The sequence below is a fragment of the Myotis brandtii genome, unplaced genomic scaffold, assembly GCF_000412655.1.
Source record: "Myotis brandtii unplaced genomic scaffold, ASM41265v1 scaffold422, whole genome shotgun sequence".
Lineage (NCBI taxonomy): Eukaryota > Metazoa > Chordata > Mammalia > Chiroptera > Vespertilionidae > Myotis > Myotis brandtii.
In genome coordinates, this window is record NW_005366171.1 from 2,274,940 (window position 1) to 2,291,589 (window position 16,650).

Genomic DNA, 16,650 nt, shown 5'->3' on the forward strand with positions numbered 1-16,650 from the left:
GGTTGCATGTGGCAGCCGGGTCCAGTTCAGCATCAGGCTAGTTGTAGTCCTTTAGTCCTTTGTGGGTGAGGTCCACATGGCCATGGGCCATCTGGGCTCCAAGGGGAGCCAAGAGAGGATTCCCCTGCAACACGAGTCCCGAGGGAGCCAGAGGCCAAGAGCGCAAGAGAGCAAGAGAGCGGACTTCTTTGTTTAGGGGATTCAGTGTCTCAGATCTACCCGCGCTTGCAGTGGCCACGCCAACTCTGGCCAATGATCTGTCCCCAGGTGTGACTGACAGGAGAGCACCCTCCCTGTTTCATCCAAACTTTACTGGACCTGCGTCTGTGTATCAGCCCCACTCCTTCCCCCAGAGACATGCCGGGAATAGACCAGACCAGAGACTCCCTGGGGAGTGTGAAGCTGCAGCTTCCTGGCAAAGCTGCACAAATGACCTGCCCATGATGTTTGGCCTTCCCTTTGCTCCTTTCCGGTTATTCATAACTAGGTTAATTACAACCGTATCAGTATAAGGCCCCTCATTCCTGGTGAGGTTCTCTCTTTGCTACCCATGGAAATACCACACTTTATGCTGACTTCCTCCTCGTGGACTCCCAAAGAATTTTTTAATATACTTTTTTAAAAAAAATATATTTTATTGATTTTTTACAGAGAGGAAGGGAGAGAGATAGAGAGTTAGAAACATCGATGAGAGAGAAATACCGATCTGCTGCCTCCTGCACATCTCCCACTGGGGATGTGCCCGCAACCAAGGCACGTGCCCTTGACCGGAATCGAACCCGGGACCCTTCAGTCCCCAGGCCGACGCTCTATCCACTGAGCCAAACCGGTTTCGGCTTGGCGAATTTTTTAATATACTTTTATAATATTAAGAACCACGTGGACATACAATCTTAGAAATAGCTGTTCCTACCCAGCACATCGACTTTCTAAAAGCAGCTCTTAAGGTCTTGCTGCTCTTCTTCCCAAATCACTCCTGCATCTCGCCTCTTTGGGCTGTAGTACATCTTCTTTAAAAACTCCCTTCACAGGCTCGGATGAGCACCTGCAGCATGAGGTTGCTGCTCCCTCCACCCACTGTGCACAGAGTGCGGTGGGTGTTACGAGTGGGGATCTGGACATGGTGCCCCTCCTTTATAACTTACAAAATGGGTCATGCATACAAAGGAGAGCATGCAATATGTGTATGCAAATACAGCGACTATTTCTGAAAGTACCAACCACGTTAAGCTAGAATATTGCCAGTAGTTTAGAAGCTCCCGTGTCCTGTCTTTAAAAGAAATTTGCAAGCAGCAAGTTTGTGGTTTATGTTTGGTTTCATGAGTTTTTATACACGCCTAGACTCCTGTAACTACCACAGACAGAATACAGACAAACTCCAGTGCCCCGAAGAATTTCCTCACTCTGCTCCTTGTATTCAGACCCCCCCCCCCAACCCCTAGAAACCACCGATCTGTTCCTGTATTTTGGCCTTTTCCAAATTCTCACATAAATGGAATAAGTCAGCATGTGTGTTTTCAGGAGTTCTTTCACTTAGCGCCATGCATTTGAGTTTCATCCATCTGCTGTCCCTTTAAATTCTTTTGAACTTGGTCTCCCAGTAGCATGTAGGTCTCCCTTCCTGCTCTGTTATGTGAGTGCCTGCCTGAGTTGACAGGGCCTAGGCCACCTGGACAGCTTTCTTATTACATAGCTTCATAGAATTATTTTTACTTATATTGTTATTGATTACAGAGAGGGAGAGATAGATAGAAACATCAATGATGAGAGAATCATTGATCGGCTGCCTCCTTTATGCCCCCTATTTGGGATTGAGCTCGCAACGCGAGCATGTGCCCTTGACCTCCTGGTTTATGATTGACGCTCAACCACTGAGCCACGCTGGCCGGGCTTCATAGAATTATTTAAGCAACTGATTCGGGATTTGATGGATAGGTGTTGAAAAATTGTTACAGATCCCTTGCTAAGCCTTAGTTGATTGAGAAGAAGCTATAAGAAATCCTGGTATTGTCTTTTTAAAATATAAATTAATAGATTTCTTTAAAGACTTTACTTAAATAATTTTTTAAAAAGGCTTTATTTTTGTAGGGCAGTTTTAGGTTCACAATAAAATTAACTGGAAGGTACAGAGATTTCCCATATGCCGTCTGCCCCAGCACATGCATAGCTTCCCCCATGCTCAACACCCCCCACCAGAGTGGGTACATTTGTTACAATTGATGAGTCTACACGGATACTCACGATCACCCAGAGCCATAGTTTATATTAGGCTTCACTCTTCGTGTTCTACATTCTGTGGTTTGGACACGTGTAATGACGTACATCTACCATTAGAGTATCATCAAGAGAATTTCGTTCTGTCTGTTCATTCCTCCTCCCAAAATAATGTTTCATTTCTACTGTTGTTTCTTTAAAAAATATAATCATTTGCGTAGGTAATATAATTATATGGTTCAAAGTTAAAAATTACAAAAGGATTTAGTGAAAATATTTCCTCCCACTTCTTTTCTCCCTTTGCCTAGCTCCCACCCCGTGCCTAAGGTAACGATTATTTTTTATTTCTTGTGTATCCTTCTAGGTTTATTTAGTATATATAAGGAAATATGAACATATATTCTTCCCATTCTTTTTTAAAAAAAATATATTTTTATTGATTTCAGAGACGAAGGGAGAGGGAGAGATAAATGGAAAAATCCACTATGAGAGAAAAACATCAATCGGCTGCCTCCTGTACATCCCACACTGGGGATGGAGCCCCCAATCCGGGCATGTGCCCCAACTGGGAATTGAACCATGACCTCCTGGTTCATAAGTCAAGGCTCAACTACTGAGCCACCGAGGCCGGGCTTAAGTGGTTGTTTCTAATTTTTGTTTTACTGGGGAAAGAGAATATGGAGCTCCTCAGGCCACCCTTCTGGAAGTCGGGCTCTCATAAGTGTTAAGGAATAATGTGTAAGATGACAGTACTGTACAGTAAGAACCCAAGAAGTAGATCTTGAACTCATGAATGCGTTTGCAAACGAATGTGACTCAGTGACTCCATTGCAAAATGCTGTTCAGACTTATCAGTAGTCATTGATTTAACGAATTTGTTTTGTACGTTGGCTGGGAAAATTATTGGAATGGAAGTCCAGCAGATCTAAAAGTTTTTGTTCTGTATTTATGGAACATGAAGAAAGTGTGGATTCTCGCACATGTTTAAGTGTGACCATTTCTCTCTCCAAATGCATTTCTGTGGATGGCTTTCGATTGGGTAGAAACTGGAAGAAGCAGCATCTCGGGCAGCAGAAGAAGAAAAGAAACGCCTTGAGACGCAAGTGGAACTACAGGCCAGGTTCAGCTCGGAGCTGGAGCGAGAGAAGCTCGTGAGTACCGCACGCCTGGGGAACGCTGCCGGCGCTGTCCCAGGGCCAGCCTGGTCGTGGGGGCGGGGGCCTGGGAGGCTGCAGTGAGGCCATGTTGTCAGCTTGGCTCTGCTGCTGGCTTGCAGTGGGCTGTTGGGGAAGTGATGTGTCTGTTCATTCATCCATTGTTGGTTTATTGAGCACCTTCTGTGGGCAGGGCACCATGCCCAGGATGTAAAGGTACAAGACATAAACCTTGCTTTCAAGACCCTGAAGTGGAAATTTAAGGAATGGGGCGATAAGGGCTTGGTTAGGGTGACTATGTCTTGGTTTGACTGGGACAGTCTCTGCCATCCCGGTATAATTATTACCAGCATCCCTTTTCCCTCTCAAAGTGTTCCTGGCTTGGAAAATAAATAGCTATGGAAAAAGTGCACATCGGTTCCATGACATTTCTCCTCTGTAATGAGCCAAGTCGGAGGTCCTGAAGTCATGAAAACATACGGATTCCGGTCTGCTGCCCTCAGCAGCTCTGATTCATCTAAGGTTCCCCTCCCCAAGATGCCCGTAGTTAGCAGGTCTTCTCACATTGAGTTCTGACCGTGTGGGAGCGTGCTGAGCCCAGCGCCTGTTAGATGCTCATACATTGCCTTTGGCAACTTTTTGTCCCTTAGCATTGAAATGGACATGTTTGAGCTGTGAGAGAACAGCGCACAGAGGAGGGCCAGTGATGTAAAGGGTGCCCCTCACAGCCAGGGGCCTGGGTTTGTTTCCTCTCTGCTCCTTCTTCCTGAGCCCTAGTTTCTTGTCTTTAAATTAGGGCAGTGGTTCTCAACTTTCCTAATGCTGCGACCCTTTAATACAGTTCCTTATGTTGTGGTGACCCCAACCATAAAATTATTTCGTTGCAACTTCATAACTGTAATTTTGCTACTGTTATGAATCGTAATGTAAATATCTGATATGCAGGATGTTTTTTCATTGTTACAAATTGAACATAATTAAAGCATAGTGATTAATCACAAAACAATATGTAATTATATATGTGTTTTCCCATGGTCTTAGGCGACCCCTGTGAAAGGGTCATTCGACCCCCAAAGGGGTCGCGACCCACAGGTTGAGAACCGCTGAATTAGGGGGTTATCATATGATCCATCATGACTGTTATGAGGATGAAGTGAGCTAATGCAAGTGTAAATGTTTTATAAACTGGATATGCTCGTGTGTGCGCTATTATATTTAGGATGCCCTTGTCTTTTCCTTGTTAAGGCAGATTCAAACTCTTAAACCCAGAAGGGAGAAGCCATAACCTTGTCAGGACACTAAATTCCCTGCCTGAGTCTCCCCAGGGCTGGGGGTGCCCTAGGGAGCGGGGGAGTGGGGAGGGGGGGTGCTAGGCTGCCAGGTAAGTGCAGGAGGCTCCGCACATCAGTGCTTCCCTTTCCCTTCAGCAGTTCCAACTGGGGAAAGGGTCATTCCTTTCGGAGAAGACTCTGTTGGTAAAGGGCTTGTAGCTTTAAGACAGTAAATAATCTAAAGAGAAATTATACAGGGAAACATATTTTTTCCCCTTGACTTGATTGTAAGGCATGGAGCGGAAAGGATGGAGAATGTATTGGGGCAGGAACACAGCATCGGGGTTGTAGTTTGTCCCGGACTCTCTGGGTGTGGTTCTGGTGTTGGTATTGGGAGGGGGTGCTCGATTCCTCTATTTTTCCATCAAGGACGACGGACAGGGCCCCGCCATCCTGCGGGGCTGCAGCTGTGGGCAGTGGCAACCCCTCAGGACGGTGGTGGAGTGGGAGGGTTTCCCTGAGGGTGAGGCCAGCCTGCGATTGAACATGACCCTTTTCTACCGTCAGATCCGACAGCAGATGGAAGAACAGGTTGCCCAAAAGTCCTGTGAACTGGAACAGTATTTGCAGCGAGTGCGGGAGCTGGAAGACATGTACCTAAAGCTGCAGGAGGCCCTTGAGGATGAGCGGCAGGCCCGGCAAGATGAAGAGACTGTGCGGAAGCTTCAGGCCAGGTGCCCATCCCTTTGTGTAATCGCCTTTGCATAGTTTCTAGGAATGGCTCACGCTGGTGGAGAGGGAGAGACCTGGAGGCTCGGTGGCTGCGTTGTCTATTCTCAGTCCGGGGCGCTGGGAGAGCCTCGCTTCCGGGGCTGCGGGCTGACCGGTATTTCAGAGCAGCCTCGGTGTGTTGGACGGGGTGCCCAGCTAGAATGCCCGGGGACCCAGGATCAGCTCTGGCGAGACCCTGGCTTCGCCGGCATGTTCCAGACCAGAGAAGAGCCCTTGGTATGGAGACAGGGGCCTGCTTCACGCCAGAGTTGCAACCGCTTTTGGGGGAGGAGGAGGAAATCAGCAGTTTTCATTTGGTCATTCGGGATTAGTGAGATTCTTTAAATAATTATTATTCAAAATCTTACTTTTAGAACTTCTTAAAAGCTAGACTGTTTTTTCCCTTAGAGCAGGGGTGGGGAACGCCGGGCCCACGGGCCGTACAAGGCCCGTGAAATCATTTGGTCTGGCCCTGCCAAGGCAACCGCAGGTGGGACTCGAAATTCAGTAAATCTAGGAGCTTTCGTCATGGCAACATACATTTATATTAAGTGAATTATATTAAGTGGATGATGCTATAAATATCTAAATGGCCCTTGGCAGCAAAAAGGTTCCCCACCCCCGCTTAGAGCTTTTAAAGCCAGGTTTACTATTTGTGATAGTCATGTTCTCGGATGAGAACTCTGCGTTTTTGGTCTTTGTAGCAGCAGGGAGGACGGGGTAGAATGAAGACCCGAACGTGAAATTGGAGCTCTCCGCTTCGTTTCGCACTTGCTTCCCTTTGTGTTCTTTACGATGTCTTGTCCACACTGAACACACTGACCCAGTGGCCGGCTGGTCAGCGCAGGTGCACACAGGCTTCGAGCTGTGACTCCGCTTTGGGGAACAGTGCGGGACGGCCCGGGTAGATTTCCCACGGCTGCCGTTCTCATGTGGAGCGGCAGAGGAGGCTCGCTTACTATTTAGGCAGGAAGAGAAGAGAGGAGGTCTTCGTTGTATGCTTTGCCAAAATGATTTTAAAAATAAATGGGTTTTGAAAATTTTAATTCTATTAAGGAAAAATGATCTTCTAAGTAGAAAATCAAATGCTTAGCATATTGCCTGGCATTTACAGTCCCACAGGTGTGTGCTCAGTGTCCTGTGATGTTAACTAGATTCTTAGAACTGCCACCCAGTTGCTATTGGCAGCGATGTTGGCACAAGGTTCACTTACCGGGAAGGTTTGAGTCCTATGTGACTTCCAAAGAGAGGCATTCTACGGGCACAAGATGGTTTGGGGCCTCTTTATTATTTTTGGTGTGCTGGGAGTTTATAGATTACCCAGAGAACTCACAGGTGAGCTATGATATATATTTTACTTCCCTGCAGTTTGGAGAGAGGTTGATTATAACACAGCAGAGATTGGATCACAGAAGGAACCAGATATCTCTAGAAACTTATTAAAATACTAGAGGCCCGATGCACGAAATTCGTGCAAGAGTCGGCCTTCCTTCCCCCTGCTGCCCTCTGGCACCCGGGATCCGGGCTTCCCTCGCGGCCCTGGCTTCATCCGGAAGGACGTCTGGTCTAATTAACATATTATGCTTTTATTATTATAGATTAGTTATTTTGTATTTATCAAATGAGTGATCTTTGAATAAGGGATAATTTTGGATAAAACTTGTGGCTTTTAACCAGTGGTAAACATTAGAATCACCTGTAAAGTTAAAAAAAATACACATGTAGGGCCTGTCCTACATTTACTGAATCAAAATATCTGTAGGTAGGAGCCAGGAATGAGTATTGCTATTTAAAAAACTCTGGCTAATTATTTTGTACATTCTGATTTAAAGACATAGCAAAATGGTTTCAACCTTTTGAATGCAAATGTAGCTGTTATATATGTATAGTTTTGCACCAATAAGCTGAAATTACTGCACAAAAATTAACTTTTTCTTGATGTGCAAAAGCCACTTTATGAATATACGGTAATTATTTTGCTACTTTAAATTATTTTTCTTTTAACTTATGTTTTGGAACTTGAAATGGGTAAACTGACGCCCTCTGGTGGTCATTTTTAAGTACGGCCAGTCCCTCCCTTGCAATCCTGGAAGGCAGGGCCTGGTTCAGAGGGTCATTTTGTCAGATTGGCAAAGGGGGCTTTCTCCTTGCTCCCACTCCCAGAACAGGCCTTTCTCGGTAGCAAATCAAGGGAAGTCCTCATGGAGTTGAGATAGAAACACTTAAGTCTCCCTCTAAGGAAATGAAACAGCCTTAGGTGAAGGGTATATGTCGAGGGCTTTTTAGTTAATCCTCCCGTCCTTTCTTCTAGCAATATTACGTCGTTCTTGGAATCGCTGGCATCTCGTTCTTTCACTGGAAGACCCTTTCTCTGTCAGTGTCTTAACATTATCTCACTATGTCCCCTGAGATACTTTATTTATTTATTTATTTTTAAATATGTTTTTATTGATTTTAGAGAGAGAGGAAGGGAGAGGGACAGATAGAAACATTGACGAGAGAGGAACATCACTAATTGGCTGCCTCTTGCGCATCCCTCACTGGGGATCGAGCCCACCACCCAGGCATGTGCCCTGACTGGGAATCCATCCAGCGGCCTCTTGGTCCCTGGGTCGATGCTCAACCACCGAGCCACTCCGGCCAGGCTCCCCAGAGATGCTTTATATAGTAACTTGTTTAAGTGCAAGAACTTTGACTTGAGCCATCGGGGTCTTGTCAATTTTTTTATATATTAAAATTGAAGTTTATTTTTTTGATGTGTAACCTGAAGGTTCGCTAGCCTCTTCTGAATGGGAACTCAAGAAAACTGTTCAGTTGACATTGGGAAAACCCAACTATTGGAAAGTTCTTGAGGCTGAGCCATCACCTGTCCCATTATAACTTCCTCCCACTACGTTTTCAGACCTGTGAGGCCTGTGGCATACCTCAGTCATGTCTGCAGTCTCAGCAGCTGGTGCCGTGCCTGGCACACGGCAAGCGCCCACGGGTATTTTGTGAATAACTCAGCGGATCCAAGTTCTACTCACTGGGGCCTCTCAGAACAACAGTCTCTTCCACGTGTGATACTTTTCACGCATGTGAAGGCAGTGAGGAACCGAGCTCTGGAGTGAGGTCTGGGTTTGGTTCCCAGCTACTTTCTAGCTGTGTAACTTTAGAAAAGCTATTTCACTGCGTTGAGCCTTCAGTTCCTTATACATAGATGGAGGCTAACTGCCAACCTTGCAGGGTTGAGGAGATGACACGAGATAATGCATGCAGGCTGCTTGTGCAAGGCCTGGCGTTTGCTAGTCACTCAGTGTTGGCTTCTGTTCCTTTATCTCACTTGCAGATGAGGAAGAGAGATAATATGTAGAATGTCAAAATAAGAATTCTTCAAAAGATACTGACAGGCTGGAATGATGGTTTGATACCAAGAAGATAGTTTAAAATAGCAACAGAAGCCCAGCTGGCATGGCTCAGTGGTTGAGCCTCCACCTATGAACCAGGAGGTCACGGTTCGATTCCTGGTCAGGGCACATGCCTGGGTTGGGGGCTCAATCCCCAGTGTGGGGTGTGCAGGAGGCAGCTGATCAATGATTATCTCTCATCATTGATGTTTCTATTCTCCCTTTCCCTTCCTTGCTGAAATCAATAAAAAAAAAATATTATCAACAGAACAAGTATAGGATTCAGGAGACCTGGCTGAATAGAAATTCATTTGAAAAGATACGGAGTTTTACTTCCTTGTGATGTGATTGCCAAAATCCTCATCTACTCTCAGGTTAGCCTGAGTGAATGTGAGAATCCAGAGCTAATGAGGCAATAATCCCTCTGTAATAACAAAAGCCGCTTTAGTCAGCATTTTCTATGTGATAGATGCTGTTATAAGTACCTTACACGCATTGTCACATTTAATGCATCAGCAAACCTTTGATGGTGGGTGTCATTCCTATAGCTTTTCTGTAAATGAGGAAACAGAGAGGTTAGATTCTTTGGTCAGGGGCTTGTTTGCAAACCACAGAAACAACTTACGTTGGCTAAAGTAATCAAACAATTCCTGGGAAAGTTCTTAAGTAGTTCTCCAGTTCCACAGAACAGCAGGTGGCCAGGCCTGGGACCCAGGCAGGAACCAAACCCCAGCCCAAACCAGGCCACGGGAAGAGTCCAGTCAGGAGGCCGTGGTGCCGACATTGGCACCGTGTCGGTGGTTGCTCCTGCCACCACTGGATCGTGGCTACTGCTGCCACGATAAATTCCCCACTGTCTCTGCTTCTTTGTGTCAGTTGCCTCAGAGGCGAAGATCCAGGAGGGGCAGCTGCTTAACAAGCCCAGGCTTTCCTCGTGTCCTGGCTGCCAAGGGACAGGGGGAGCAGGCATCGCCTGCGGCTTCTGTAGCGGGAGGTGCGTCCTACTTTCCATCACGACACCTTCTATGCCGGATTCTCTGGACGTGTGAAGGGGATTCAGATGCTGGGCAGCCACGCGCTGCCAGTGTCCTTCCCCCTCCATCCTCTCACACTGGGGTGAAGAAGCAGGCCCTCCAGTCTTGTTCACTGCTGTGTCCCAGCACCTAGAAAGGACCACGGGAGGGGGCAGTAGGTCCACGCGAGCGGGGGAATGGATTGTGCTGGTCAGACCACACTTGCAGGGTGTGCAGGTGTGGACATCGCAGCCCAAGAGACATCCCAGGGACACCGATTGGCCTTTGTGGAGCTAGGGATGGGAGGCGGGAGGGCTCATCTTGGCTGAGGAAGACCTTTCCCAGGATTGAGGCTGCCCACAAAGCAACTGGCTCAGTCTGTAATGCAGCGAGTGGCCCATCACACGGGGTATTCGAGCCGAGTTGGGTAACCACCTCGCAGGGTGTTGTAGAGGGAATTTTGACAGAGCTGTGGTTGGGGGTTAGGGTGGAGTAGTTGGGGGGCGGTGGTTAGATAGGGGTGTGGAGTCTGTTACTTTACTTCCTTTGCTGTTGGTTTTAGAAGAGCAGATGTTCTCGGGTGGTAACTGGCCTGCTGTGTGGCTTGTTACTGAGGTCCAGACACTAGCGGTGTGTCCTGTCCTGGGCTGACACCTGACCAGTGTCTGTGCTTTGGGTACAGGTTTGGGTTGTCTGTTGGTTTAGTTGATTTAAATACCTAAGTATCTGGAAGTTCTCAGACAGGCAGGCTATTATGGTAACACTAGGGGCCCAGTGCACGAATTCGTGCACCTTGAAAGGAACTGTGGGCCACGAGGCTGCAGTGGGCACAAGGGCAGGTCTTGGCCCATCCTCTGCACCCCCGCCCAGCCCCTCCCACTGCAGCCCCATCCCCCCTTGTCCCCTGTCTGCCTGCAGCCCCGCTCCCACCACCGCCTTTCCCACGCACTGATGGCGCCGGCCCACTAACACCTGCTGACGCTGACGGCGCGAAGCGATTGAGGTGGTGCCGTCAGCAGGTGCGAGTGGTGGCTGCAGCCCCCATCGCCCCTCAGGAGTAGGGGGAGGTGGAGAAGCCCTCAGGGGCGATTGGGGCCAGCAGCCGCCGCTCACATCCACTGATGGCGCCTAGTGATCGGGGCTGGCGTCGGGCTCTGGCAGCGGGTGCGAGCAGTGGCTCCAGTGCCAGCAGTGGGTGTGAGCGGAGCCGGCGCCGGCAGCAGGTGCAAGTGCCAGGCGGGACCGTGTCGTGCGGGAGCAAAGAATTTTCAGTAACCACCAGAGGCTCGCCCCGATGACAGCGACTGGCACCCCGCCTTGGTCTGGTACTCTCGCTCACCTGCTCCACCATCCCACCGCAGCCGACGCCTGCCATATTCTGTGCATGCCCCCTGGTGTTCAGCACACATCATAGCGACCAGTTGTTTGGTTGTTCCGCTGTTCGGTCTATTTGCATATTAGCCTTTTATTACATAGGATTTGGAGTCACACAGACCTGGGTTGAAACCCATTGCTACATGTTTGCTTTTCAGTGGCTTCATGTATAACGTAGAAATGATAGCGCCTTGTTTGTGGGGTTGATGATGAGGACGGTAAAGTGCTTGGCATGTAGTAATTGTTTAGTAAATGGTTTCTGTTATTATTCTACCTTTTGTTGGTTCCTTCTTCCCTTACCTTCATCAGTTTATCAGCTTTTTCCTCTGTAATAGGTTTTTACAGATGAAAAATGTTTGGATGTTGGAGTAACCAGGCAAATTTCAGAACGTGGCCCTGCCACCTGCCAGGTCACTTAACCTTTGTGCCTCACTTTCTTCATCATAAGCTTATTGTGAGGATTAATTAGGAATATACTTAACTATTGGCCCAGCTCAAGGCACAGTAAGCCTCCTTAAATGTCATTAATTTTTTTTTTTCAAAAGAGGGTGAAACAGTTTGGAGCAGGACGCGTGGGTCATGTCCTGTGAACACGGGCCTCTCTGGGTCCGAGTTTCCTCCTTGCAGCACGAGAGAGGCGGATGGGGTGACCTTGGAGAGTCTCTTCTGCTCGAGTGCCTCGTCAGGTGGGGGGTCAGGTGTGGAGGCCTGGGCCCCCCCGATCCTGAGCTCCCACATTGCAGGTTGCTGGAGGAAGAGTCTTCCAAGAGGGCGGAGCTGGAGAGGTGGCACCTGGAGCAGCAGCAGGCCATCGAGACGACCGAGGCGGAGAAGCAGGAGCTGGAAAACCAGCGCATCATGAAGGAGCGGGCCCTTCAGGAAGCCATGGCGCAGCTGGAGCAGCTGGAGCTGGAGCGGAAGCAGGCGCTTGAGCAGTACGAGGTAACCTACACAGCAAATGTGCATTTAAATGGTTAAAAACAAGCTTTTTAAAAAATATATATATATATACATATATATATATTATTGATTTTTTTTACAAAGAGGAAGGGAGAGGGATAGAGAGTTAGAAACATCGATGAGAGAGAAACATCGATCAGTCGCCTCCTGCACGCCTCCCACTGGGGATGTGCCAGCAACCAAGGTACATGCCCTTGACCGGAATCGAACCCGGAACCCCTTAGTCTGCAGGCCGATGCTCTAGCCACTGAGCCAAACCGGTTAGGGCCAAGCTTTTTGTTTTGTTGTTAATCCTCACCCAGGATGTTTCCATTGATTTTTAGCGAGAGTGGGAGGGAGGGGGAGAGACAGAGAGAGCAAAACATCGCTGTGAGAGACACATCCATTGGTTGCCTCCCGCACATGCCCCTGCAACTGAGGTGCATGCCCTTGACCGGAATCGAACCCGAGACCCTTTCGTCTGCAGGTGGACGCTCTATCCACTGAGCAACACCGGCTGGGCAAACACGCTTTTTTTAAAATGAGGGAACATTGGCTTAGCGGCAAGAAGCCATAGTAAGAATTTTGCTTAGCTGGAAGTAAGAAGAAAGGCGGTGAGGCGTATCGGTTAGAGTCCACTCAGGAGATGGAACCCACACAGTAACTGGAACAGGGAAAATTGAATATAAACAAGTATTAACTATAACCGGATCCCCTATGAAGTGGTAGAGAAGACTCTAAGAGCATGGGAATGGCAGGAGCAGGACTGAGGCAGAGCACCCAGGAAGGACACGCCTGGAGGGTCCCCGTAAGCCCAGTGCTGGGACCCGGGCCTCCTTGGGGGGGCACAGCCGTGGTCACTGGACGGCAGGGAAGCTCCCCGAGGTGCTGTGCCCACGGAGCTCACTGGGGGCCCTGGCCGAAGCTGCCACAGGGAGGTGCCACTGAAACCCCTTGGGAGGCACCACGGGTGTCCCACATGCCACGGGAGCCGAGCCGCCGAGAAGAGCCCAGTGGAACTGGGAAGCCAAGCCCCTTCCTCCTTCAGCCCCCTCTGCTGACAGAGCTGAGATGGTGCCCGCTGGTGGGGAGACTTACCCTCGAGCAGGGGTCCTCAAACTTTTTAAACAGGGGGCCAGTTCACTGTCCCTCAGACCGTTGGAGGGCCGGACTATAGTTTAAAAAAAACTATGAACAAATTCCTATGCACACTGCACATATCTTATTTTGAAGTAAAAAAAAAAACGGGAACAAATACAATATTTGTATTTGCATGTGGCCCGCGGGCCGTAGTTTGAGGACCCCTGCCCTAGAGCCACGGCTGGGCAAGGGAGGGTGGGCTTGGAGCCGAGAGGCAGGCACCGGGACTTGACACTCACCTGTAATCAGTGTGGATTAGGTCCTTGGTGTGACACTCAACTGCTCTGAATCCTAGTCTCCGCACCTGCATATGGGGCGCTGCGGGTCCCTGCTGCTTAGAGTGGCTGTGAGGGCTCACAGAGAAAATCGAGCTGATGGGAAGTGGCCAGTCTTTGTTGTTTGGCTCTTCAACTACCAGCGTGTGTTGCCAAATCCAAAACCTGCTCTGTTTCAGGGAGTTAAGAAGAAGCTGGAGATGGCAACTAGTAAGACCAAGAGCTGGAAGGACAAAGTGGCCCAGCACGAAGGGCTCATCCGCCTGATAGAACCAGGTAACAGCTGTGTGTGTATTCGGTCTACCTTTGTTTCATTATGTGCATCAGACTTGTGCAAAGAAACTTCTTCAGCCCCAATGTGCAGAAGCCAAGCTGCTCAGGGCAAGCGTCTTTTGACTTACTTGCCCCTTGAACAGACGTGAAGGCCCGGTGATCCCTTTGTGCACATCTTCTAGTTCAGTGGTTCTCAACCTGTGGGTCGCGACCCCTTTGGCGGTTGAACGACCCTTTCACAGGGATCGCCTAAGACCATCCTGCATATCAGATATTTACATTATGATTCATAACAGTAGCAACATTACAGTTATGAAGTAGCAACGAAAATAATTTTATGGTTGGGGGTCACTACAACATGAGGAACTGTACTTAAAGGGCCAGAAGGTTGAGAACCACTGTTCTAGTTCCTTTGGCTGCTGTGGCACTTACGGATGTTCCTCGGAGAAGAAATCAGTGGAAAAGTCACTGTTTTGTCTCTTGGAAAATGATCATGTCAGTGGAAGAACACAGTAATTCCTGTATTTAAAGCCTGTTTGTCTTTCAGGTTCCAAAAACCCTCACCTGATCACTCACTGGGGCCCTGCCGCGTTCACCCAGGCGGAGCTGGAGGAGCGGCAGAAGAGCTGGAAAGGGAAGAAGGGCACCGAGTGACCGCGGCAGCATCCCGGCCGCCGCTGGGCTCCGCGTGCAGCTGGAGGGCTTGATGCGAAAGACAAAAGGAACTGGCTTTGCTGCTTCTAACTCTTCTTCCTTCAACCTCCCATTCAGTCCAGATACTGCAGAAGCCTTGGTCCTCTTCCTGCAGATAAGGGCTTATCTGGAAAGGAGAAAAGTCAACACTTTCAGGCTCTTTCTTTGAAAACTGCCGCTTCTGGAAATTCCTTTGTAGCTCACATTCTTGTCAGCGTCACCGTCATCCTGTTGGGGGGAGGGGGGGTGCGGGTTGGTGCTCTGGGTCCCTGGATGCTTGGACCTCTGTGGACTCAGGTCCTCATCTCCTGCAGCACGTGTCCTCCTCCCAGTACCTGTTTCTAAGCTAGATTGGCCAATGGCCTGGCACTTCACACTGGATGCCCTTGACCGTGCTGCTCAGAGAAGGAAGCCAGCAGCTGCCCATGGACCGTGCCTCGACTGAGCGGCCACAGTCTGCGGGTGTGGCTGTGCAGGTTTCTGTTTAAAGCACGGTGCCACTGACTGACATCTGGCTTCGGGGGCACTGTCTGGGCAGTACACATCCTTTTAAAACAGTGCTTTGGCTCAGACAGATACAGTAAGTCCTCACTTAACATTATCGACAGGTTCTCCGACCCTAAGCGAAGAGACATATACAGCAAAACCAGTTTTCCCGCAGGCTAATTCATAAAGACCAGCGTGAAGTTTTCGTGGTATCTCCTCAACATTGTAACAAATCAGTGTTGCACAAAACGATGTTATTCAAGGACCTGCTGTACTTACGAATCAAAGCCCATAGATGAACTAAGTGGATCCCGTGTGGAATGATATTTTGAGAGTAACTGGATTCCTCCTAAGATTTAAAAATGGTTTCAGTTGTCAACGTGCTGACGGACCCCTTGCTTTACTTGTAGTTACTGTACAGAACGTTTCAGGAGTGTGGGAATGCTTGTCCTAACCGGGCCTTTTACTTAATAAACAGGAGGATGATCATTTATAGGAATTACCTATGAAAACATTTTAAAAGTGTATTTTTGTCATGTGCCGTCTTGAGAGGGAACAAAATATTTATAAATTTTCAAACATTCTTACCTAATTGTACAATGTAATATGCTGAACAATCTTAATTTTTTTTGCTAATTTTCTAAGATATAGTAAACATATTTTATATGATTTTTAAAAAATGGACTTAGAAAGAAAATAAAAAAACAAACAAACCCAGAACAACATATATCTAAAACTGTCTGATTTAATAAAATAGTACCATGAAGTTGTGTATGTGTGTCTGGGTGTGTGTATGTGTTTTCATACAAGGAGGTGGGCTGGGGAGAGGGACACCTCCTGAAAACACTGGGTTTGCAGTGTGGGCCTCACACCAATGTCACTAACTGAACTGTGGCCTTGTGTTCGGTGTCTGAGTCACTGATGTGGGTAACCGTGTCCGCTCACGGACGGGAACTTACAGAGACAATTTCTCCCTCATCGTTGCTCTTACCTCCAAGCCCTCTTACCTCTGCTTCCCAAATTCACGTGTCTTTCAGTTTTCCCAGAGTAAACAGTGTGGTTTTCATGTGTTGGTGCCAAGATCTGTCCTGTTTTGGTTGCCAAGAGTAGAACTCCTGCTGTGGACACAGGCGGCCACTCATCCAACCTGATGGAGACTCGGGAAGCTGACCTCCCCCCTCGAGAGGGAGAGGGCGCGCTGGCTGGTGGGTGTTTAAAAACTGGTCTCCCTGCTGCAGTGGCTCCCCACCAGGCATGAGTTTGCCCCTGGGGACATTTGGCAATGTCCGCAGACGTTTTCGGTTGTCACAGCGCGGGGTGTTCCTGGCATCCAGCGGGTAGAGGCAGGGAGAGATGCTGCCAAACGTCCCTCAATTCACAGGACAGCCCCCTGGTCGCAAAGAATCGTCCGGCCTAAGATGTCAGTAGTGCTGAGGTTGCTCTACACAGAAAGGCATGTTCTATTGCCCAGAACACGACAGGCCCTGGGAGACAGGGTTTCCCTGTAAGGCGCCCTGGGAGTTGGTATAAATGGGGTGCAGCACCTGGAAGGCAGAGAGGCCGTTTGCTCCGTGAGCTGGCAGAGAGCGGTGGGCAAGAGCTTTGGCACCTGCGTGGGGCCTTGTCTTCAGAAACGCTGAATGCCTTTTGCGCAGAGGTCG

The 16,650-nt window shown here is 48.6% G+C and overlaps 1 protein-coding gene across 1 annotated transcript in view; it reads left to right on the forward strand.

The window, feature by feature from the left end:
* The window catches only part of SWAP70 (SWAP switching B-cell complex 70kDa subunit), a 48,926-nt gene extending 33,171 nt beyond the window's left edge, over positions 1 to 15,755 (forward strand). Inside the window, exons 8-12 of the mRNA XM_005874002.2 lie at positions 3,258 to 3,365; positions 5,207 to 5,373; positions 11,927 to 12,125; positions 13,717 to 13,813; positions 14,358 to 15,755. Coding sequence (XP_005874064.1) covers positions 3,258 to 3,365; positions 5,207 to 5,373; positions 11,927 to 12,125; positions 13,717 to 13,813; positions 14,358 to 14,464 — 678 coding nt within the window. The 3' untranslated portion in view covers positions 14,465 to 15,755. The remainder of the gene's footprint in view (positions 1 to 3,257; positions 3,366 to 5,206; positions 5,374 to 11,926; positions 12,126 to 13,716; positions 13,814 to 14,357) is intronic.
* The last annotated feature ends 895 nt before the right edge of the window (positions 15,756 to 16,650 follow it).